Here is a 23,562-nt window from a genome sequence, read left to right on the forward strand (position 1 = left end):
GCTTTAAAGACAGAGCCTATGCTTTTAAAAGCTCCTGGACTCTCCTCCCAAAGTAGCCACTTCCCCAGCAAGATGTGACCTCTAAAGGGGCTCAACAGATGTAGAAACACCAAATAACAAAAAATCGGGGCTGGGGGAAGAGAGGGGAAAAACAAATTTTATTCCAGTCCAGGTCACTGGAAGACTTAACATGTACTGCTCAGCGTTCCGTTATCACAGGCACCAACAAGGGAAGAATCTGCCTGAACAGCAGATCTGCCTGAAGCCGGCTGATGGCCGCTGTGAGGTTCTGGTCAGTCAAGTCTCTTCCTTGTCAGGCGGTTCATGAGGCTTCCCCACTCATAGTGATGGGCCCCTTAACTATAAATTCTTTTTGCACAGAGAAGAGGAAAGAATCTGATGGTTCCATTTAATCCATAACTTAAATCTCTCAGTATTTAACTATGTTTATTTTATGATTAAAATAGAAAAAGAGAGGTGGGCTAAGGGCAATAGAAATTACACTGCGCTGATACAGAGGCTTAAATTCTAGTCAGAATTAAGGTCCATACTGAAGGTCAACCATCATACTGATGGTTCCAAAGAGTCTGGTTGAGACGTACATGAGTTGAGTCTCATTATTAGCCACAATAATATAGGAAAACAACTCTCAATGAAATTGGGAGTCCACACTTGTCAGGCATGCTCTGTAAGGCATGGGTAGGAAAAAGCCTGGAGAAATGGATTCTCTCTATGCCCCCATGACAAAGGTGGCTCCTGGTTTGATGGAAAAAGCAGCTCAGGTTTCCAGATGGTGTCTGCAGCTCAAAGCCAAGTTTAGCAGTGGAATCGGGTAGAGAACTTGGGTGAGACAGGCACAGTCAGGGGCTGGTCACTGGACTTGACTTCCACACCCTGGTATCTTCGTATTGGATTTGCTTTGTGTACCTGCAGAAAAAATGTAATTACCATTGATAAGGATGTTAGAGAACTACACTTACGGGTGTTTTTATTTTTCTTGAGAACATTTTTGTATAGTATTGCACATCCCAGTCACTAATTAAGAGAAGGGGGAAAAAGGCAACACAGTCTAGCAGCAAAGCATTAAGAGTTCTGGAGCCCAGGTAGATTTCATTTCTATTATTCTTTAAAGTTCTTCTTTTTTTAAAAATGTGCACTATTTAAAAACTATTGAATTTGTTACAATGTTGCTTCTGTTTTTCATGCTCTGGTTTTTTGGCCATGAGGCACGCCGGATCTTAGCTTCCCAACCAGGAACTGAACCCTCACCCCCTGCACTGGAGGGCACTGGACTACCAGGGATGTTCCCCAGGTAGATTTCTCTTCTGGTCTTGCTGGATTCCTCAGAGTGCATGTATCACCAGTCTGACTGTTCAGTACTGGAGTATAATGGGGGTGTACTCAATTGCAACAGAGGGGAGTTACACCTTAAGAATCTGTCAGAGTACAATCTTAAGCTTACTGAGTCTCAATATTCACCGAAAGTATGGACTTTAAAGCAAACAAACAAGCAAATAAAAAACTAGGAAGCGTTGCTGGGAGAAGGCATGGTCCCATCCGTTCTTAACCCTGAATCAAACCAGATTACTAAAGAGCTCTACAATATGGATATACACAAGAGGCAGGACTCAAGCAGTGAAGAAAAGTCAAAACACTTGAGACTGGCTTTCTGAGTGTATCTGGACTAAGGATTATATACATGTATTTTTTCATCTAATCAGCAAACGGTAACTTGGTTTTGTCAAGAAGGTACCCCTTTAATAGTTTGTCCCTAGAGTCTTTCTTGGCATTGTCACCTCTACCAACAGCTGTATCAACTGCTGGCTTAGCTATTTCAGACAGAATCTCAATAACTTATGTATTTCCACAGTCATCCTTTTATTACACTAAGCATTTGAAGTTCCATCTAAAACGTTCCTCATTAATGCAATTCATGTGGCTTACTACCGTCTTAGTGAAAGGGTCCTTAAGGTGAATTAAGCTTTCTTTTTGGGTAACTAATATTTAAGTCATTATCTAGTGATAGCATGGAACATCACCTGGACTGATATGCACTATAACTCCAAGGGATCTGAATCAAGTATTATGAGGAAAATGAAAATACAGTTGTCACACCAATTCCCATGCCCTTCCTTACCTATATATTCTAATTGTAAAACACACTGGTTTCCTTATTATTCCTTAAGCCTGAAGGCAATAATAAAAATAAGTTAAATAAAGAGTCCTGGGACTTCCTTGGTGGTACAGTGGATAGAAGTCCCCCTGCCAATGCAAGGGCTGTGAGTTTGATCCCTGGTCTGGGAAGATTCCACATGCCATGGAGCACAACCACTGAGCCCCAAGTGCTGCAGCTACTGAACCCATGGGCCTGGAGCCCACGCTCTGCCGCAAGAGAAGCCACATGAGAAGCCTGCACACAGCAACGAGACCCAGCACAACCAAAAATAACTTTTTTAAAAGTCCTACAAATGTGTTATTGTGCACTGGCATAGCATGTGATGTTCTCTTTAGGAAGAAATTCTGACTGAATCTAGGATCAAAGATAAATGTATTTTTTAAAATAACTAGTTTGTTTATATCTCTCGACCATGATAAGTTTTGCAACTGACAGGTTGGTTCCCATAAAGGGCCAGAATTATAGTATAAACTTAGGAGATCCATGGATCACAATATAAACATCTTTAGCCTCGTTCACTTGTCAACTTTGTCACCACCCTTGGTTTGTGTGACTTCTCGGTTTCACTCATCTCTGGTGCATCCTTGGAGGCCACCTTAGATCCCTTCTGGAACAAGGCAAGGTACAGAAAAACAAAACAGATGCAATCATGGGTTAGTCAGCACTTAGGCTGCCCAGTTACCAGTTCTTTCCGTAGTCTGGCCAACTCCTCCTTCTGCTGCTCTTCCTCCTGCTGCCTGGCTTCCTCTAGCTGCTGGGCTTTCAGGGTCTCCACCTCAGCCATTCTTTTCTCCAGCTCCTGCCGCTCCTTGGCTCTCTTCTCTGTCGCCAGCTGAAAAGGTTCCTGAACTAGAGAACCAGAAAGGCCCTCTGAGTACAGAAACAGAGAGAATATTGGTGCACAAGCATGACTTGCGGAACCCTAGCCCCATAGACCCAGCAAGTGTACAGAGATGCATGGCAACAGAAAGGCGAAGCTCAAAGGAAGCCCAAGGGGGAGAAAGGTGAAGTATACCACATACAAAAAGTCCTCAAAATTTCAGGGTTGCAATGGCACCCCACTCCAGCACTCTTGCCTGGAAAATCCCATGGACAGAGGAGCTTAGTGGGCCACAGTCCACGGGGTCGCTAAGAGTCGGACACGACTGGGCGACTTCACTTTCACTTTTCACTTTCATGCATTGGAGAAGGAAATGGCAACCCACTCCAGTGTTCTTGCCTGGAGAATCCCAGGGACGGGGGAGCCTGGTGGGCTGCCGTCTATGGGGTCGCACAGAGTCGGACATGACTGAAGCGACTTAGCAGCAGCAGCAGCAAGGACCCCTATAAATCATCTAATTAGGAGAAAAGCAAGACCCATATAGATAGTGGCTTGCTCAAAACTACATAGTGACTGTGAGACAGATTTAGGAGAAGAATCCCACTTTTCTAGAGATGCAGCTCAATTCCTAAAGGAATCAAATGTCTTCTATCTAAGACTAGCTTTAGGGTGAAGTCCAGAAAGAAGTCCTAGCTCTTCCCTCCTTACTTGCTACTCTCTGAGCTGGGAAGTAAAATTGTTGAAATGCCAGCTGCCTCCTCCCAGACACTATTCTGCTACATTCAACAAAGATCTAAGGAAGAAATGCTAGATCTCTACAGGCAAATGCTTCTGGTTGATACAGCATTGTACTGACACAACTCAGTTCTAGGAAGTCTCACAATTCTTCCCCAATCCCTCAAGAACACATAAAATACTACCGATAACGGATTTTTTCTCTCTCTTAGGAACAAAGGGCTCCTGGGAGATGACAGTGTTTGGACGAGCCTTGAAGCAAGCTGCTTCTTTCTGCTGCTTTAGTTCTTCGTCCAGCTGTAAGAAAGAAAATCTGTCAGCCAAGCAACCACCAACTTTCCATAATTCCCACCTCAATTACTCAAGTTCGAATGTTTCTGAATTGTTTCATCTATAAAGACCAGGTAATTACTAATCAATACCATGGGAACACAATGACCAAAATCCAGATTGTAAAACCTAGATAGGACAAACAATCCCATTTATTCAACGTACAAAATGCACATAGAGCAGCCTATAGATGAAAAGTGATTTAGAGATTTATCAAACAAATATAAAATATGGACCTTTTCTTGATCCTGGTTTGAACAATTCAACTGTTTTAAAAATGAGAGATAGGGGATATATGAATGCTATTTGTCACTATTAAGAAATTACTATTAATCTTAAGTGTGATAATAGCACTGGAGTTATGAAAAATTTTTAATCCTTGCATTTTAAAGTTACACACTAAAGTATTTTTGGATAAAATGAGATGGCACCTAGGATTTGCTTCAAAATAATCTTGTGTAGGCAGAAATATCCAGTATAGAGATGAGTAGGTAGAAAGTTAGATGAAGTAAGATTTTCCATGTTTTGAGCACTAGAAAACATGGTGACAGATTCATGGAAGTTCATTATACTATTCTTTTTTTTATATACATCTGAAAAACTTAAAAAATCTTTTTATTATGGAAAATACCCCCCATATTCTATGTCATGATTGCTTTCAAAGTTCTCCTAGAGAACAGTGCCAACAAGAGGCCTAGACTTAGTAACTTAATCGTATCTCTTGGGCTTCAACAGGGGTGACTTTCTACAAAGATCAAGCCAGAGCCCCTTTTGGACAGATTCCAAAATAAGAGATAATATTAATACTGACAAACTTAGGAATTCAGAGAAGATTTTTTTCCAGACAAGGCAGAATTAGATCCCAACTAAACCAGCCAACAATCTATTAACTGTTTTAAATCACTGATCATTTATAAAGAGCAAATAGCACACTATGTTGAGAAAACATACTCTATTGAGAATCTATTTTTATCACATAGTTTCTTATCAAAGCACCAACAGAAAAAAGTGAATATTTAATGAGCAAGTCTAGTAGATGAAATAGATGAGATCTTTAAGAATCTCCTGTCACAAAAAGAGTCTGTCAGCTCTCACATTCTCCAGATGATCACTTACAAACTTAAGCTTACAGACCAAATCCAGCTTGCAATGTCTTTTTGTACAGCCCTTAGGATAAAGATGGTCTTTATATTTTTAAAGGGTTGAAACACACAACATGTGACAGAGACCATATGTAACCTATACAATCTATAATACTTAATATATGGTATTTTATAGAAAAAGTTTTCTGACCCCTGACTACAGTCAGTCAGTTCAGTTCAGTTGCTCAGTCGTGTCCGACTCTTTGCGACCCCATGAATCGCAGCACACCAGGCCTCCCTGTCCATCACCAGCTCCCTGAGTTCACTCAGATTCAAGTCCATCGAGTCAGTGATGCCATCCAGCCATCTCATCCTCTGTCATCCCCTTCTCCTCCTGCCCCCAATCCCTCCCAACATCAAAGTCTTTTCCAATGAGTCAACCCTTCGCATGAGGCGGCCAAAGTACTGGAGTTTCAGCTTTAGCATCATTCCTTCCAAAGAAATCCCAGAGCTGATCTCCTTCAGAGATCTACAGTAAGAGTCCCTAAAACAATCCGGTATGTTAGTTCCCAGATGAAGGCTGGTGTAGCGGGTCTACCTACTGTAACAAACCAACAGTCAAGCAATTCACATTTTAACTGTTCTCCCCATCCCCACCTGGTGCTTCCAAGTCTGTGCCTTCAGGGCACCTCTTCTGTCTGTCTCCAAGCAGAATGGCTCAACCTGGGTGGTATTCTTCACCTTCTTTTCTGGCAGGTTAATGGTGTCAAAGTGAGGCAAAGGATGTGCCTTGAATTTAGGCACCTAATAGAAAAGAAAATGTAAGATTTAAGATAAGGCCTTTCTAGTCAGAAAGCCACAGCTGCTCCAGAATATTTGGATGAATCTGAAAAATATGAAAGGCAAGTTTTTCAAACCAGCACAGTACAGAAAACTAATAAGCTCAAAAGGAAATCAAGGCTTTCCTCCCAATTTTGCCAATAACTACCAGCATGATCCTGGGGGCAAGTCACTTAACTTCCTTGTGCTTAACTTCCAGAATGGTTATTTAAATTACTTGCCCTATTTATACTTCATATGGTTCTTTGAGGGATCAAAGGAAGTTAGTGATTATACAGTTAAAAGTACAACATAAGGAACTTCCCTGGCAGTCCAGTGGTTAAGAACTGCCTTCCAATGCAGGAAACACAGGGAACTAACATGTCACGGGGCAACTAGAGAGCCCACATGCTCTGGGGCCCATGAACGACAACTAGAGAGTCCATGTGCTGTGATGAGATCCCGCAAGGTGCAACTAAGACCCGATGCAGCCAAATAAACTTTTTAAAAAGTGCAAGATAAAGATTACCTTTGAGAGATTAAAGACTAGTATTAATATTATGCTATTTATAGAAATGGAACACCTACCTCTCCTTTCTGGAGTTCTTTTATTTTCTTCTCTTTCTGTAACTGACGTTCTTTGTCCCGGGAATCAAAAGAAAAAGGGCATACTTCCACAGTTCTCCCCACTGGGATCTGGGGCTTAAAAGGCATTCCAAAATATGGCACAGGTTGAGCTCTTATCACTACTGGCTCCTCCTCTTCCTAAGGGAAAAAATTGCAGTTTTAGAGACAAGATTTCTCACTCTCTCACCTCCTCTGAATGTGAAGTCAGAAGACAATATATGAAAGAAGTCATTAAGGCAAGTCACTCAACCTCTCAGGTGTCTTAGCTTCCTTTTCTATCAGAGAGGGATACCTACCAACTCACCAACCTACTAAGTCATTTATTAACTCACAGGTGTAAGATCAATGTGAAAGCATTTGATAAACTAACACAATTACCTTTAAAGCATCTAAAATTTTTCACAGGAAGGTTGGAAAAACTAAATGAGCTCAAACTGTGAGTAAAATGAAGAACAGAAGAAAAGTACTAACCAAGCATATACCTTGGCCTCTTTTTTGACCCAGCCTCCAGACTCTGCTAAAACATGTGACTGGGAGTATTTCCAGTTGCTAAACCCAGAATAGGACCAAGTAAGTTGACTGGGTTCAAGCTGGTAACATAAGATTACTGTGTATTCTAGTTTCAAATGAATCTATAAAAAGGTTTATGCTTGAGATATGCTATAAAATTACCCTAACTCTGGATATTTATAGATAAAAAGGGAGATGTAACAAGAAACTAGCCTGATCAATGACAGTATATTCCAACTTCATGAACCATCACCACATAGTCACCTCTTTAACCCTTGGGTCAATGGAGATAGGACAGGGCAGATATAACTACTTAGTGTGAATTTTAAAAATCTTTCACTGAATGATGACAATAGCTCAGGCAAAACAGAGTATAGGTCTTAAAAAAAGACTGATTTTTCAATTCAATGGAAACAAACATAACTCGTTACAACCAGTTACCACTGAAAGCCAAAATGACTCATCACTGTCATTCAGTTGCTAAGTCATGTCCAACTCTTTGAGACCCCATGGACTGCAGCACACCAGGCTTCCCTGTCCTTCACTGTGCCCCAGAGTTTGCTAAGATTCATGTCCATAGAGTTGGTGATGCTGTCCAACCATATCATCCTCTGTTGCCCCCTGCTCCTCCTGCCCTCAATCTCCCAGCATCAGGGTCTTGTCCAATGTATCAGCTCTTTGTATCAGATGGCCAAAGTATCAAAGTTTCCACTTCGGCATCAGTCCTTCCAATGAACATTCAGGGTTGATTTCTTTTAGGACTGACTGGCTTGAACTCCTTGCTGTATAAGGGACTTTTAAGAGTCTTCTCCAGCACCATAATTCTAAAGCATCAATTCTTCGGCGCTCAGCTTTCTTTATGGTCCAACTCTCACATCCGTATATGACTAGTGGAAAAACCATAGCTTTGACTAGACGGACCTTTGTTGGCAAAGAGCCTCATACACTTACTACTTTGTTCTTGGAAGAGCAAAAATAGATGATCAATCATTCATACCCATTGTTAAGACAACTTCAGCAAGAATAACTGCCTTTGAATTCCTCTATGTTTAAGAAAGAGTAACATTTAGATTTGGAGAAGGGCATGGCAACCCTCTCCAGTATTCTTGCCTGGAGACCCATGAACAGAGGAGCCTAGTGGGCTACAGTCCATAGGATTGCAGGGTTGGACACAACTGAAGTGACTTAGCATGCACTCAATGCTTAAATTGATTATGCAGAAGGAATAGAGATCCCATCCTAGGGAATCACCTCATCTTCTTTGGTGGGCATTCTGATTCTGTTCTTCAGAGCAAAGGCTGGTGACTTTGGAACAGTGATTGGAAGCTCTTTCTTTTCAGGAACACCCTGAATGGAGTAAGCAACTCAATTAGATATCCCAGAACAATCTCAACTAGGTTATGTGATGAAATTAATACCCTTCTTAGAAGTTCATGTATCAGAAATCAAAAAAGGCTAGTTGTTATTTATCCACCTAACATTGGTATGTATTAGTACTCCAAAGGTGGATTAACATGACAGAAGATCAGCAAAAAACATAGTTTGAGTTGTATATTCAATAAAAAATAATACTCATCAAAATACTTTTTGGTATTTTTGAAAAACACCACAAAATAAACGTCAATATTGTATTGCTTCTCTCCCTTTTATACTCCAATCCCTTAAAAACAAAATCAAAAAGGATTTCCAAATGTTAACTAGGGACAGAATATGGTCCATTCTCCTAAACCTATTTCACATACAGCTCTACAATAAGAACTTATATTTTAAAATGTTACCCTCAAAAGGTGAATGGAAAAAAGCACTGGGCAAGGTCTAGCTTAATTTCCTTTTGCCAAATAACTGGACAAAGAGCAAGAAGTTAACACAGATACACAGAGGCTTAATCTCAAGAATTTTAGAAACTATAATCAGGCATTTTTCATCTAAAAGACTAAGTAATACACTTTAAAGACTAATTAATACCAGTGTTGATTGGCATGTGATGAGAAGTGGGCAGTCACATACAGGTGGGTAAGGTATAGGACACAAGCTGGTACAATCTTTAGGAATTAGCTATTAAACCTTTAAATGGTCATACTCTTTCACCCAATATTACACCCTAATATCTGATCTCTAGTTTAGTTTTTAGGTATATTTCAATATAATATTTTTAAAAAGAATAAAAACTGGTTAAATCCTTTCTTAAACTGTGAATATTATACAGTCATCAAAAAGAATAAAATAAATCTTTATTACTGACATAGAACAGTATTCATAATATTGACAGAGGAGGGACAAGTGGCTGAAACAAAAAATATTCTGTGTTTTTAAAATGTACATGTAGAAAGACAACTATATGGTATCACTCATACGTGGAATCAAAAATTTTTAAATAATATAAATGAACTTATTCACAAACAGAAACAGACTCACAGATCTCAAAAATAAACTTATAGTTACCAAAGGGGAAATAGGGGCAAGGGGATGGGGGGTGAGCTGGGATAAATTAGGAGCTTGGGATTAACACACACACTACTACATACAAAACAGAAAATCAACAAGGACCTACTATATAGCACAGAGAACTCTATTCAATATTCTAAAATAACCTATATGGGAAAAGAATCTGAAAAAAAATGACTATATGTGTATGTATATAACAGAATCACTTTGCTGTACATCTGAAACTAACACACTGTAAATCAACTACACTCCAAAAAAATTTTAATAAGTCAAATCAAAAGATACCTACATATACACTAAAAATAAAACAATATATATATATATAATTAATCTAATCATAGAAAATAAAATTCAAAAAGAATACCAAACTATCAACGATCTCACATCTCTTTGGGAGCAGATTAAAAGAGGCATTTAATCTCTATATTCCTTAATTCTTATACATTCAACTACTTTGAAGATTTTCCTGCTTTGTGATTCCAAAACACTGCCAACATTTCAAATCCTTTCTGATTGAATTATGTGTATCATACTATGCACGTGATTCAAACTAACATATTTTAGAAAGCTGTTCCACAAGTATTTTCTAACTCTGCTAGAGTTTACCCTCTATCATGAATCTGGCAATCTCTAGGGCTGTTGTTCTTCATAAAGTGTATGACCAGATCAATTTTTTAAATATCTTAAAGACATCCTCAGTAACTCCTTATTTGTTACACCCACATCCATATGCTTCCCCCATCAGCTCTCTATTCCACTTCTCTAACTCTTCATTGTTATGCCATAGGCCACACTATCTATTGCCTGTACCGTTCCACTAGCCCACTAACAACTTTCAGCTTCTCATCTCATTCTGCGAGTCCATCTTCTTATACAGTCAAAAGATCTGATCATGTTACTTCCTGATTTAAAATTCTTTAATGGCTCCTAATGTCTACTTAGAACAGTATAACATATTCCTTACATGAAGGACAGGTGCTTCATAATTTGGTACCCTGCCTGACTCTCCAGGCATGTCTCCTGTCCCTCTCTAGACATCACCTTCCAGCCACAATGAACTACTGGGAACTGCCAAAATTTAACACTGGTTCTCATCTCAATACCTTTGCCTATGCTCTCTCTGAAATGCTCCAGCTGCTGGGAAGTATCTAATCTTTCTTTTCAAGCCTCCACTAAAGCATCTCCTCTTTTATAAAACCCGTCAGTAGATCACTCCCTGAACCTAATGATCCCACTCTCCCTTGTACACAGTTTATTATGGCACATACAAAAACTTCATTGCAGGACTTCCCTGGTCATCCAGTGGTTGAGAATCCACCTGCCAATGCAGGGGACACAGGTTTGATCCCTGGTCTGGGATGATCCCACATGCCACTGGGTAACTGAGCCTATAGGCCACAACTAGTGAGGAACCGGAGCTCCCCAGAGCCCCCATTCACATCAACTAGAGAAAGCCTGTGCACAGCAACAATAAATAAATTTATTTAAAAAAAACCTTCATTGCCCTTGTTGATTTAAGATACTCATCTCCTCCTGCTATGAGTGCTTTGAGAGTAGGGACTGTTATTCCATCAATCCCTAATACCTAACACAGATCTTGGCAAGTATAAGGCATTCAGTAAATGTTTGTTGAATGAATACTGTAAGCATGAATAACAGAATTTATACCTTGAAGACTCTTGGACTCTAATTTATACCTTGGGAGACTTCTTAATCCCAAGAATGCTGCAACTGCTCCAAACATGTTTGGAATGTCTTTCTTGGAGTGGCCTTCAAAGCCAGTTTTAGGGCCATGCAAGGCAGTTGCTCACTCTTTAGTTTTAATTAAGCAATATTGTTTCCAGCTTTATTACTATGGACTACTCTGAAGTTTTAGTTCTGAATGAGTTGAGACCAACTCCTAAAAGCTAACTAATCTTTAAAGTAACAAGACCTGGTATTGTTGAAGAGATCCAAAAAACTGCCACAACATCTAAGACAAGTGGCTTTTCCAAAATGTTTTGTACACTATCAATCTTTGGAAAGAATACATACTCTCTCAAGCTGACTACTGTAAAGGGGAGCTTCAATCTGCTGTGAAAAGTTGTCACACACTTTTCCAAAGAAAATCAGAATCACTAATATAGTAAAATTTAATATAGAACTTATAACCAGACTGACAAAAGTTTATGAAATGGGTTTTCATCTAATGCTTACCAGAAAACAACAAAAATCTCTTGTTCTACATCCTGGACAGGTGGACACCAGCCTGGAGCTTGAACACAGCCAGGACAGGTGGAAATGGAAAGAACACTGAACAAGAAGTCAGAGGTCTTTTGTAGCCCAGCTTTCATTCCAATCTGTATAACGTGTCCTTGGTTTTTTTCCTTTTCATAAAAACAATTGAAATAAATATCTGAGAACTCATTTAGTTCTAAAATAATTCCTCATTTCCTACTTTTCCCCTCTGTCTGCATCCTCCCAGCAGAGAGATGTGCATTTTAAAAGAAATCTCTAACAAGTAAGCCAGGAAAGAGATATTTCTATGAGTGGGATCAATCTTCATATTACTTGGGGGAGAAGGAAAGGTGATTTATGAAAATCAATCCATACCCCATCTCCACTGCAATCAAAGCCAATAGGGGGCTCATTCAGAAATAGAGAAAAAGAAACTAGGTTTCTAGAAACAGAGAAAGCTTCTTGTTTTACTGTTTTAAATTGTTTTTAGTTATAAGCTCCTTGAGGGTAGAGATACTGCCATTTGCATTCCTCTAGAGCACCTACAAGTAGTAGTAATTATTCAGGGAACATATGTTGATTAGTATTACTGTCCTTATTTGTCTACATGCCAATCTGCTCTTCTAGACTGTGAAAGCTTTGAGGATGAAGGCTATGTCTGATTTCATTCGAATTCCCAGTGTCTAACACAGGCTGATGGATTTCAGCTTGTATTGTCTCTCGCACAGTTGTTCAATACCCCAGTGCCTATGCTATGCTTAGATGTTGGGGAAGCAGGAGTGAACAAAACAGATAGACATGGTCCTTGCTATCTGGGAGCTCACATTCTAGTGGAGGAAAGAAAAGACAATGAAAGAGTAACAAACCAAGTATTTTTTGATTTTCACAAGTGCTCTGAAGAAACCCAACAGAATTATGTAGCTGAAGGAATGGGGAAGCTCTGAAAGGAAGCTGAGGGAGGGTATTTCTAAAGAGCTGATAAATCGGTATAAGTGGGCAACGTGAATGGATAAAAGACACATTTAGGAAAAGCAGCCCAGGATGGGATGTAAGGGGTGAGCATGTCTCCCTAAGGCAGATATGCCCCCAAGTGCCCTGGGACAAGTTATCAGGCCTATCCCAGAGCAATTAGGAATTACCATGAAGCAATGTTATCTCAGGGACTATGAAAAAAAATTTTTTTAAGCCTGCTGGTGTCCCCAAGTCCCTAAAATATCACTGCTAAAATTACTCACTGGCCTCACTGATATCATATCCACCTCTGTGGAGCCCCAACTCCCCACTAGATGTCTGCACCAAGTTCACATTTCACACCCTGGAGCTCAAGGCTTTCATCACTCCACCTCGGCCCTAAGAGCCCTTTTCTCATCCCTGCCTCAAGGCCCACTGCTGCCCAAGCCCATCTCTCATCAGCCCCGCTGTCTCCTTGCCACCTATCAACAAGTGGGAGAGCACAAGAAATGCTATAAGGACACAGGAAAGAGAGCTTCAGCATCGAGGGGACACAGATGGAGACAACAGTCGCAGACAGACAGCTGCACTCAGGATCTGGAGGCATGTTCTTTTGCTTTAAGAGTAAAGCACTAAAAGTTAAGACACCTAACTTCAGTTCTGCCATCAACTTTTAAAAATGTTCCTATGGGCAAACCATGCTCTTCCTTCAAAGAAAGCCCCCCTTTTCTAAAAAATGAAGAGAATAGAAGGAATAAATATATCTATGACTCCTGCTATGCTTTGTTTTCTCTAGAATCCAAAAGTTGAAGTCCCTGGAAATTTCAGTAGGGAAAGAGCCGAAAACAAACTCAAAACTGCACTTGTCAGAATAAATAATAACAGCATTGTGAGGTAGAGAAACACAGTGTTTAAGGAGATGACAGGTTCAAATCCTGGTTCTGCATACTAGACACCTCTTAGCATCTCTCTGCTAATCTGAAAAGTAGGGATAAAAATAGAACCTATTTCTTAAGAGTTGTTATGAGAAATCAATAAGATAATCTATGTAAAACGCTGCACAATGTAAGCATGCAACAGTTATTACTATTAACAGCACAACTGCTTACTCTGTGTCAGACACTAAGGTCTTCATCGGGGCTCTCTAATCTATGCTGCACCTGACAATCTAAACTCCAGCGATGGGGCCCAGGAATCTGTTTATGTAACAAAATCCCAGAGGACTCTCAGGTGATTTGGCAGTGACTACCCTACAGCATACCATATCAGTTCACCTAGTGTTTTGCTGATCCGTTTATCCAGAACTCTCAACAACACATTACCCAGTACAACACTACTCTACTCTATGATCTCACTTAACTAACTCCTCATGAACTCTAGTCACCTGTCCCCACTTACCACTTCACCACAACATTTCCAAAGTACAACAAACTGCCAAACCAATTTCCTCCATCAGTGTTTCTAAAAATGGAGTTCAGGTAATACTGGTGATATTTAGGTAGGATGTAGACAGCTTTTTAAAAAATAATCGCACATTTTCCTAAGAACATTTCATCATTTTAAAAGGTACCTCCTATTTTAATACAAGAGCATGGACCTTTGAACCACATTACCTAAATTCATATCCCAGCTCTGCCACTGGCTACTTTATGATCCCATACTGGACTTTAAGTTTCCTAAGAGCAAAATCCACCTCTGCCATGTCTCTTTTTCACCCAGAGCGCCTAATACAAAGACCTGATCACAGTATCCAAACATGTGTGACTGGGTGGATATATGGTTGTGAGCATGCCACTTCTACCAGCTTGCAGGGCTTCCCCACTCTTACCACAACATCTTCCAAGATCTTAGTAGGGCAGGGCCTGGAATGAAATTCATAGTGTTCCTCTTCCAATTTCTTCTTTGACTCCCGCTCCTGGATCCTTTTCTCAATTTCTAAATCAAAGCCAACAGGCTGAGTAGGTGGCTTCACAGGCGGTTTCTTAGGCAAGATGGGCCCACCTTCAAGAATTCTGGGATCAAGTTCCTGTGCTTTGAATTTGTATCTGTAAGGCGAGAGTTTAAGTGATAACCACAAAAAAAGATTTTTTTAATAAAATGAAAACTACACAAAGTAGGCCAAAACCAGAAAAGAAAAAAGGTAATCATTAAGATTATCCATCATATGCAACAAAAATTCAACTCTCTATAGCCATTATCCCTGCCTCAAGAGCAAAGAAAAAACAAGACAGTCTAACATCCCCACCACTCTAAAGACTGGGGTTTCTCTTGTACTTCTTTTGAGAAAAGAAACTCCCCCTTCCCAAAAGAAGTACAAGAAGGGAGAAAGAAGGCCACAGGAGACAACCCCCAGATTTAACTCACATTAAATCCCAGTTCTCTCCACTGGTAACAGTTGTTAACAATCCCTTGGGTAGCCATAAAAGGGTGAGATTTACCTAAACCTCAAAGGGCACTCTTTATTGGAATCATAAATTCTCCCATCCCAACCTCTGATTTTTTTTTTTTTTAACCAGTTTACACTCCAGGAAAGCTCCCTACTCCCACTTTCAATCCTTTTATCACAGAGGCAAGGTGGAGCCTGTAGCTCAAATACCACAATTTCCAAGGCAAGAAAAATAGTAACTGTCCCTCTTACAGAAGTGAAAAGGAAGCAGGCAGGTTTTTGGAACTCTTCCTCAAATACTGCCAGTGGAACTTACTGTTGCTGCTTCTCAAGCTCCTCGGCCTCCAGATCCGCTGCACTCTTGCAGGTCACAGGCCGTGTACGATGTTTGGTTTGCAGCACAGGAGTCTGTGGGTCTCTGCATATTCTGACCACAGATTTGGAGGGTAATGGCACTGTAAACCAAGATCACAGACATTCACCTAGCTAAGACCCCGTTTACCTGTAGGTGCTAACACAGCTAGGCAGCCCAGAGATGCTAAGCCACAGAGTGGCTGGCCCCTCACACTCAGCTCAGCTCAGCTCACATCAGTCAGTCTGACAAACATTCAGTCCCTTCTTCCCTATCACTCTCTATTGAGAGGTGATGATAAAGGTAGCCTGTGGGTAAACTCTGCTATCATCTTCTGAATCTAAAATCCATTTGTATATGATGGACTTCTTATCACTGCAGAGGCCTGCACTCACTGCCTTTCTACTGACACTGCCAACTATTTTGCATGTTACTGACAAATAAGATTTAAAATAAGGCATTTTTAAAGACCAAGTAACAATTTCCAGTATTATGAACTCCTTAAAAGCATCTATATCAAAACATCAAGACTATCTCCCACAGAAAGTCAAATGAAAAAAGTAAAAAAAAAAAAAAAAAAAAAAGCTATGTCAAAGTATCAATATTAAGATCACCATCATCATTCATAGAAAATACTATTTACCTGGCCAGAAGCAACCTTGTCAATTTTCATTAATTACCCAGAATGAATTTTCTAATTTAGACCTTACCACCTAACAACTGGAGATGAAAACAAATCTACTTATTTTAGAAATAAGTCAGGCTTCAAGTATACATATAACTATTATTGAGCTATAATAGTCCAAAATTTTAAATAAAAATTGCAGAAAATAATTTTTCTTTCTATTTGCTAGGTCCAAGATTCTAAGAGAAGAATACCAAACTCTAAGAGTCACATATATTTGGAAAGTCATGGTTAATACTTACATTTCCATTAGAATAAAAAAGATTATTTTCATGATATAAAATTTGACAAATGGCTACTAGAACATGATTACATTAGGAAATGCTGTCCTTAAAGGAACTAACTCACCTGGCTACCTAAAATAGCACTAAACAGTGCCTAGGCAAAGGCAGGAAAAATTCAAAAACCTTCAAAGTCAAACAACCAGATTTTGCTTTATCCAGAATACTACCCTGCATGGTTGACAACTAGTTTACACCAAACCTCCAATCCTCAAACTTCTTTTAGGAGTTATTTTATAAAGATTGACACTGTTAGATTAGCTTCCTCTCATCTGTTCACCACCAAATCTACAAACTAACCAACATTTGCACTTGTTGCTCTCTTCTGCTCCCCTTTCAAAGAACAATCACCCCACCTGTGCTAAGTCTCCCTCTCCTACCTGCACAGGGTCTTAACCATTGGTTATCTCTTTTCTCTCCTGTATTTCCCTGCCTGGACTTCTCAGCACACAGACCTGCTCTCCCTATCTCGCACTTCCTTTGATTCTTACATTTCACTCCACACTCACAGCACTCACAATAATCTGTGATGACCTGTTTATCTCTCTCACTGAATTACAAACTTGATGTTGAGAAGCACCAAGTCTGTTTTGCTCACTTCTATACTGCCTACCTCATGCGAAGAGTTGACTCACTGGAAAAGATTCTGATGCTGGGATTGGGGGCAGGAGAAGGTGATGACAGGATGAGATGGCTGGCTAGCATCACTGACTCGATGGACGTGAGTCTGAGTGAACTCCGGGAGTTGGTGATGGACAGGGAGGCCTGGTGTGCTGCGATTCATGGGGTCGCAAAGAGTCGGACACGACTGAGCGACTGAACTGACTGACTGACTGATACTGCCTACATCACACAGAGTGTCTGCTTTGTAGCAGTCAGCATTTATTGAAGCAATGAACAAAAAGCATACAACATTAAGTGAATAGAAAGCTTTCATTTTCTGTAGATAAGTGTGCACCTTGACACATGGCAAAGATAACCCTGATGTGTCGTGACATCTCATGTTACCTTAATTCCCCTCAGCCAATTACTGACCAGGAGGATCAAGGTGGTTGATGGGTGTGAGTGGACAGATAGCTAGGTGGTTTGAGAAATGTTCGACTATGGGTACATTTGTTGTCTGCATACAACATATGCCATGCTTTAGTTCAAAAACTAGGATTTCAACTAAAGACAAATTTGTACCTAAGATGCAAGCAAAGGGAATTCTAGGGGAGGCTCCAGCCAGGTATGATACTAGAAAGAAACTTACTAATATCATCCTTCCTGTTCCTCAGGTGGTATCTGGTAGGGGTTCGTTTATGGAATGCTTCGACCTGCTGTGCAAGGGGAACGTATGTAGAAGCCGTCTCATCAAATGTTCTTTTCTTTCCTTGTGACAGGTTGAAAGGCATAACAATGGTGCACCCCTTAGTCACTCGGGCCTGAAAAGAAAGAATTCATTCCCTAAATAAAATGTTATGGAAGAGCTCAGATCCACCTCAAGATTCAAACTCAGCACAGAGGATCAAAAAGAAAAGAATCCATGGAAAGCCAAGATTATTCTTCTTAAGTTGTCAGTCCTTGAGCATGGGTTATAATCTGTATACTTCCATCTTTTAAAAAGGGGAGACAGCATCCAGCACTTAACAAATTATCTATTCTGTACATAAGGTGATTTTTCCAAGCAGGTTCATGTTTTAAAGCAATCATGAGCAAGTTTCCTTAGAATTAGAAGGGGTAAAAAGCTGTACAGGTATCCCACCCCGAATCATTTAAAAATTTTAACTGGGCTTCTGGATCAGCTCAGGCAGCTACTTGAATCAAATTCTCTTCTCATATCCTACCCCAAAACTGACTAATGAAGAAGCCTACTCCTTGGGTCATTAATTTTTATAAAATTAGTTTCTGACTGGAAGTAAAACTCAAGGACCGACATCTCAAAGGAGGAAGCACAACTCCAGGATTTAAGTCTGCAAAGGACTGACTTAAACAAGTAATGATGGTGGACTTCCCTGGTGGTACAGTGGATAAGAGTCTTCCTGCCAATGCAGGGAACCTGGGTTTGATACCTGGTCTGGGAAGATTTCACACATTGCAGAGCAACCACAACTACTGAAACCTGTGCACACTAGGGCCCAAGAGCCCCAGCTACTGAGCTCATGTACTACTGAAGCCCATATGCCTAGAGCCTGTGCTCTGCAACAAGAGAAGCCACCAATGAGCAGCTCATACACCACAACAGAGTAATCCCTGCTTGCCGCAACTAGATAAAGCCCACACACAATGATAAAGACCCAGTGCAACCAAAAATTAATTTTTTAAAAAGAGATTAACCTACTTTAAAAAAAGTGATAGTGACTGCAAATCCAAGTAGAAATTCTTAGTGCTAGATTTTTTATTTAGGATTATTACTGCTTTTGTTAGCACTCTGGTAACAAAACTGCATAGGATTGAGTGGTCTGCCCCAACTTGACTTTCCCCATAAACCCATTATATTTTGCACAAAACTTTGCAGACACAAGATTTTTTTAAACAAATGTTTAATAGCACAAGCTGTAACAAGCCTGTACCTACAATCTGCCACATGTAATTCTATGTGTTTTATGTACATTTTCAATTCAGTTTTCACAGCAATTTGATAAGATGCTTCCCAGAGACAGTGATTTATTCAAGATCACACAGCTAATAGGGGCAAAGTGAGGATTTAGATATATCGTAACTGAAAAACACATGCTTCTCTCAATTACATTACTATAAATAGTGACCATAAATACTACACCAGGATCTTCACTGAATAACTAACAAGAATATTAACTTAGTCAGTCAACTTACAGGAGATGGAGGATGCTTTCGCAGTTCCGATGTAAAGTTCACTTCCTTATACTCCTCCTGGTTTTTAGGATGCTGTTTGATCCGCTCATCTGTGCGGAAGTGGAAGTCAACTGATTTGGTTACCTGGCTCACTGATTTCTTCACAGGTTGTCCTGAGTAAAAAGCACAGTAAAACATACAGGTAACACTAATAATCGAGAACATATATACAGTAAGTCCCTTTTTATTCAGTCCTTTTGGCATTTCTATTACCATGGATCTAACTTTATTTACTCTCTGCATATAACCCAACTTGAAACAGTCCTCAAGGACACCAATATACGTGCCTTATTCATTTAGTACTATTGAGTTTGAGGGCCTTCAGTCAGATGCAAATTGTAATAAGGTAGCACAGGGGAGAAGAATCCCATCTCCCAGGTGTGTTCATAGCTCTGGAGACAGAAACTGGAATACTTTCAACAAGAAAAGCTATGAAATGACTTTAGAAACACACTTAACTAAGCATCTCTAAGAGGGAGACCCCATAGCTCCAAAGACACTTTTCAACCCAGTAAGCAGAGCTTTACAGCTTTGACTTCACCAATATAATTATGCTAAAGCAAAAAAGAACTCTGATCCTTTCAGCTCCCCCAGTCATACTTTCCTCCCCAGCTACAAGCGGATTCACTCAACTTTCTTCTCCTCTACCAGGATAAAATAGGAAAAAAAAAACAAAATTGGTCTGTCCAACTGCTCTATATTCTGTCTTAATCCTAGTTCCTTCTTTTTCTAATACAAAGAAAAAGAATTAGGAAAAAAGAGGAAGAGATTAATTCTACTTGGGAAAACGAGGTAAGGACTCATGGAAAAGACCTCAAAAGATGGGTGTCAAAAAAAAAAACAAACAAGATGGGTGTGACTTCTACAGTTAGAGATGGAGAGGAACAGCAACATGCTCTAAGAAAGGACCAATGTACATAAAACATTCTAGGGAATGATCATTGGGATATGAATGGCACCCATGTCCAGGCTCCTAAATAAACACATCTTTTTACGCTGACTACTGACCAAAAAAGATATTTTTGCTTCTAAACTTTTAAAAACTACCAAGGTTATGAGAAGCACCACCTCATAAATCAGACTCAATCAGAACCAAACTGACCTGCTCCTGCAAGAGCAAACTTTTTGAATTCTTCATTCCTTTTCCGCATCTCTACCACTTCCTGCTGCATTTTCACTCTCTTCTCCAACTCTTGCTCCTCAGTACTTTTTAGAATCTTCTGCCTAAAGGGCAAATAAGTAAGGAGATGAGAGACGAGAGGAGAGGAGAAAGAGATTCAATGGTAAAAAAAAAAAATCTAAAGGCATTATATAGATTAGATTTTTAACCTGGGATTAAATAACCATCAAAACCAAAAAGTATTATCCAAGAAATCAATACTAACTTAGATAACACTATGAAAAAAAAGATGCAAAATTTATTATAAAATATTGAAAAACTTTCAGGAAAAAAGTTAAAAACAGACTACAGAGGATTTTACAAAATATCCACAAATTTGACTGTATAATGATTAACTTTCATGCCACGAGAAAAACTAAAAAACCAGTAGTAATATTTTCAATAAACACAGCAAAAGGTTAACATACATAAAATATATACTATGATAAAGAGAAAAGACTTAGGAGTAGAGCCAACCAGAGTTCAAATCACAACCCTGTTGTTTCATTTCCTTCCTATGTAATCTTGAGAAAACTGTTTAACCTCTATGAACCTCAGTGATCCCCAGTGTAAATGGTAATACAAATACTTGTTTTCACAGAATACTTGTGACTATTAAAAACCAGACAGTTTCTGAAATAACTAAGTTCAATTTAAAGTAGCCATTCTTAAGAAAAAACAATAATAAAGTAGTCATTCTTAGTAATGAAACATCACTAAGACCACTTACAGATAAATAAAAAGGAAACAACTCTGGAAAAGATGTTTACAGCAACAGTAATACAATCCTGTTAGCAAACAAATAAAAATTAAAATAATTTGATGCCGTCAACATTAAATTTGAAACAATTTTAAAGTAAAAAATTCAATACAGGTGAGACTACAAGGAAATAAAAATATTAAAAGTTGACGGCACTAAAAATTCACACATGTATTTCAGAAATAAAACTGACAATATAAATAGCCATAAAAAGGATCATACTCATAGACCAAGTAATTTCTCTTTCCTTGTCTTGAGGAGACTACTCAAAGAAAAGAATCTCTCTATACAGATGTTCACTGATTCCTTGTAACAGTGAAAAATTCGAAACAGATTTTTAACAGGAAATAATTAATATAAAGAATGTTAACCATCAACCAAAAAGGATAAATGTGAAGATTTTGTAGCAGTACAGAAAATAAGAGTTTCATAGTGAGTGAATAAAGCAGAATCCAAAGACTGCTTAAATACTGACTGTAAAAATAGGTATTTTACTTGAGTGAAGTCCAGAATGGAGCTTGACAAAGTAAATACTGTTCAGTTTAGGTAACTGGCCACGTGATGTGAAGAGAGGACTCAGAGGAAAGACCCTGACGCTGGGAAAGAAGGCAGATCTACTACACATGGCTTAAGTTTTCTCATTCTTTAGGACAACAGCCATACTTCAACAGCCAAGGTTCTTCCAACAGTATCATCTGAAGGCAGGAGGAGGACACAACAGAGGATGAAATGGCTGGATGGAATCACTGATTCAACAAACATGAGTTTGGGCAAGCTCCAGGAGACTGTAAAGGACAGCGAAGCCTGGCAGCTGCAGTTCACAGGGTCGCAAAGAGTCAGACACGACTGAGTGACTGAACAAGAACTTTTACTAACTTTTTTCTTTTATATTTCTTTTACATTTGTTTTAATAGTTTATTTTTTTTTCAATGTATAAGACTCAAGCACCCACTAGGACATAAACAATGTACCTTACCATGGTGACAGCCTTTAGAGTTTCCCAGGCTCCATGTGCTTCAAACAGACTGTAGTTGTACACATTTGTAATTTTACTCTGACTCTAAAGCTGAAATTCAGGAAAGTATCATACCTTACAGGTGGAATACAAGGTGCAGTATGTCTGCCCTTGGCTTTTTCTGGGGAAGATTCATTCTTTTCAGAAATATCTTGACAAGCATTGCCTTCTTCCTCTTCTTCTAACTTCTTTTTACTGTGAGAACTTGAGTTGAAAAGGACAAAAAATATCTCAATTCCCTACAGCATACAAACATCTCAATCTCCTCCCCAGATCTACTACACATGGCTTAAGTTTCCTCGTTCTTTAGGACAACAGCCATACTTCAACAGCCAAAGTTCTTCTAACAGTTATCATCAGTTTACATACACCAATAGCTACAACAAGCAAACTCTGAGAACATCAACAGAAGTCAGGTAAGAGTTGTCTAGTGATGGTTCAGGAAGGTGGGAAGAGATTCCAACTGCTCATCATCAAATGAACAAATGCAAGAGAGTTTCCGTTCCAAAATTTATGTCGCTTTAAATGGCAAGCCACTCCAGTATTCTTGCCTGGAAAATCCCATGGACAGAGAAGCCTGGTAGGCTACAGTCCATGGGGTCGCAAAGAGTCAGATACAACTGAGCGACTTCACTTTCACTTCTTATTAACAGAACTCTAATTTTGTTTGGGGCAGCCAACATATGAAGGTAAAAGTACTGTACTTGGTTCAACAATCTCTACTGCAACTAGAGGGGATCTAATTGACAGTTCAGTCAACTACTATATAAACATAAGCATTATTGGAAAATACGTTACTTTCCTATTATGGTTGCTACCCCTTTCTTCGCCAGACCCTTCTTCTCTTGAACATGGATATGATACCTAGAGATAGAGAAGCTATCTTGTGATAATAAGGCAACAAGCACAAGGAAGAAGCTAAGAAACACAGAGCAGTCATCTTCAGCAGCAAGTATGGGGGGAAAAAAACCCACTAAGATTCAGAAATGTCATCGAACCAAAGCTAGCAGCAAACTAGTTTCAGAATTCTATGAAGCAAATAAATCACTGTTCTTTAAACTTCTCTAATTGGCTACCATATTACCTTCAACAAAACACACTCCTAACTGACAAAAACTAGCACCATGTATTCTGCTTGCTATTACCATAGGAGCAAACAGGGGTAAAATCTATGCCAATTGACAGAAGCTGTGGCTACTTACACTTTCATTTTTTTGGAGGGTGGAAATTCATTGATGATTACAGGAGTACCACATCTCTTGGCTTTCATTTTTACATGCTGCTTTTCTTTCTGTTCCAAATTCTTCTTAGCAGAGAGTCTGAGAGATCTTCTATGGTAAAAGAATTGACAAAACTTAT

The 23,562-nt window shown here is 39.3% G+C and overlaps 1 protein-coding gene across 9 annotated transcripts in view; it reads right to left on the reverse strand.

Annotated features, from left to right (window-relative positions):
• Positions 1-428: 428 nt before the first annotated feature.
• TPX2 (TPX2 microtubule nucleation factor) overlaps positions 429-23,562 on the reverse strand; it is a 55,027-nt gene continuing 31,893 nt past the window's right edge. For 6 of the 9 annotated variants that reach the window (XM_040247591.1, XM_040247595.1, XM_040247592.1 and 3 more), the window contains 13 exons: positions 23,406-23,534; positions 22,279-22,407; positions 20,372-20,493; positions 19,231-19,382; positions 17,669-17,840; positions 15,415-15,553; positions 14,541-14,757; positions 8,351-8,446; positions 6,551-6,727; positions 5,801-5,947; positions 3,917-4,028; positions 2,859-3,046; positions 429-927 (listed from right to left, as the gene is read on the reverse strand). In XM_040247591.1, coding sequence (XP_040103525.1) covers positions 817-927; positions 2,859-3,046; positions 3,917-4,028; positions 5,801-5,947; positions 6,551-6,727; positions 8,351-8,446; positions 14,541-14,757; positions 15,415-15,553; positions 17,669-17,840; positions 19,231-19,382; positions 20,372-20,493; positions 22,279-22,407; positions 23,406-23,534 — 1,891 coding nt within the window. In that variant the 3' untranslated portion in view covers positions 429-816. The remainder of the gene's footprint in view (positions 928-2,858; positions 3,047-3,916; positions 4,029-5,800; positions 5,948-6,550; positions 6,728-8,350; positions 8,447-14,540; positions 14,758-15,414; positions 15,554-17,668; positions 17,841-19,230; positions 19,383-20,371; positions 20,494-22,278; positions 22,408-23,405; positions 23,535-23,562) is intronic. The other 3 variants (XM_040247599.1, XM_040247598.1, XM_040247597.1) reach the window with 2 other exon arrangements.

This window comes from Oryx dammah, unplaced genomic scaffold (genome assembly GCF_014754425.2).
Source record: "Oryx dammah isolate SB20612 unplaced genomic scaffold, SCBI_Odam_1.1 HiC_scaffold_10, whole genome shotgun sequence".
Taxonomy (NCBI): domain Eukaryota; kingdom Metazoa; phylum Chordata; class Mammalia; order Artiodactyla; family Bovidae; genus Oryx; species Oryx dammah.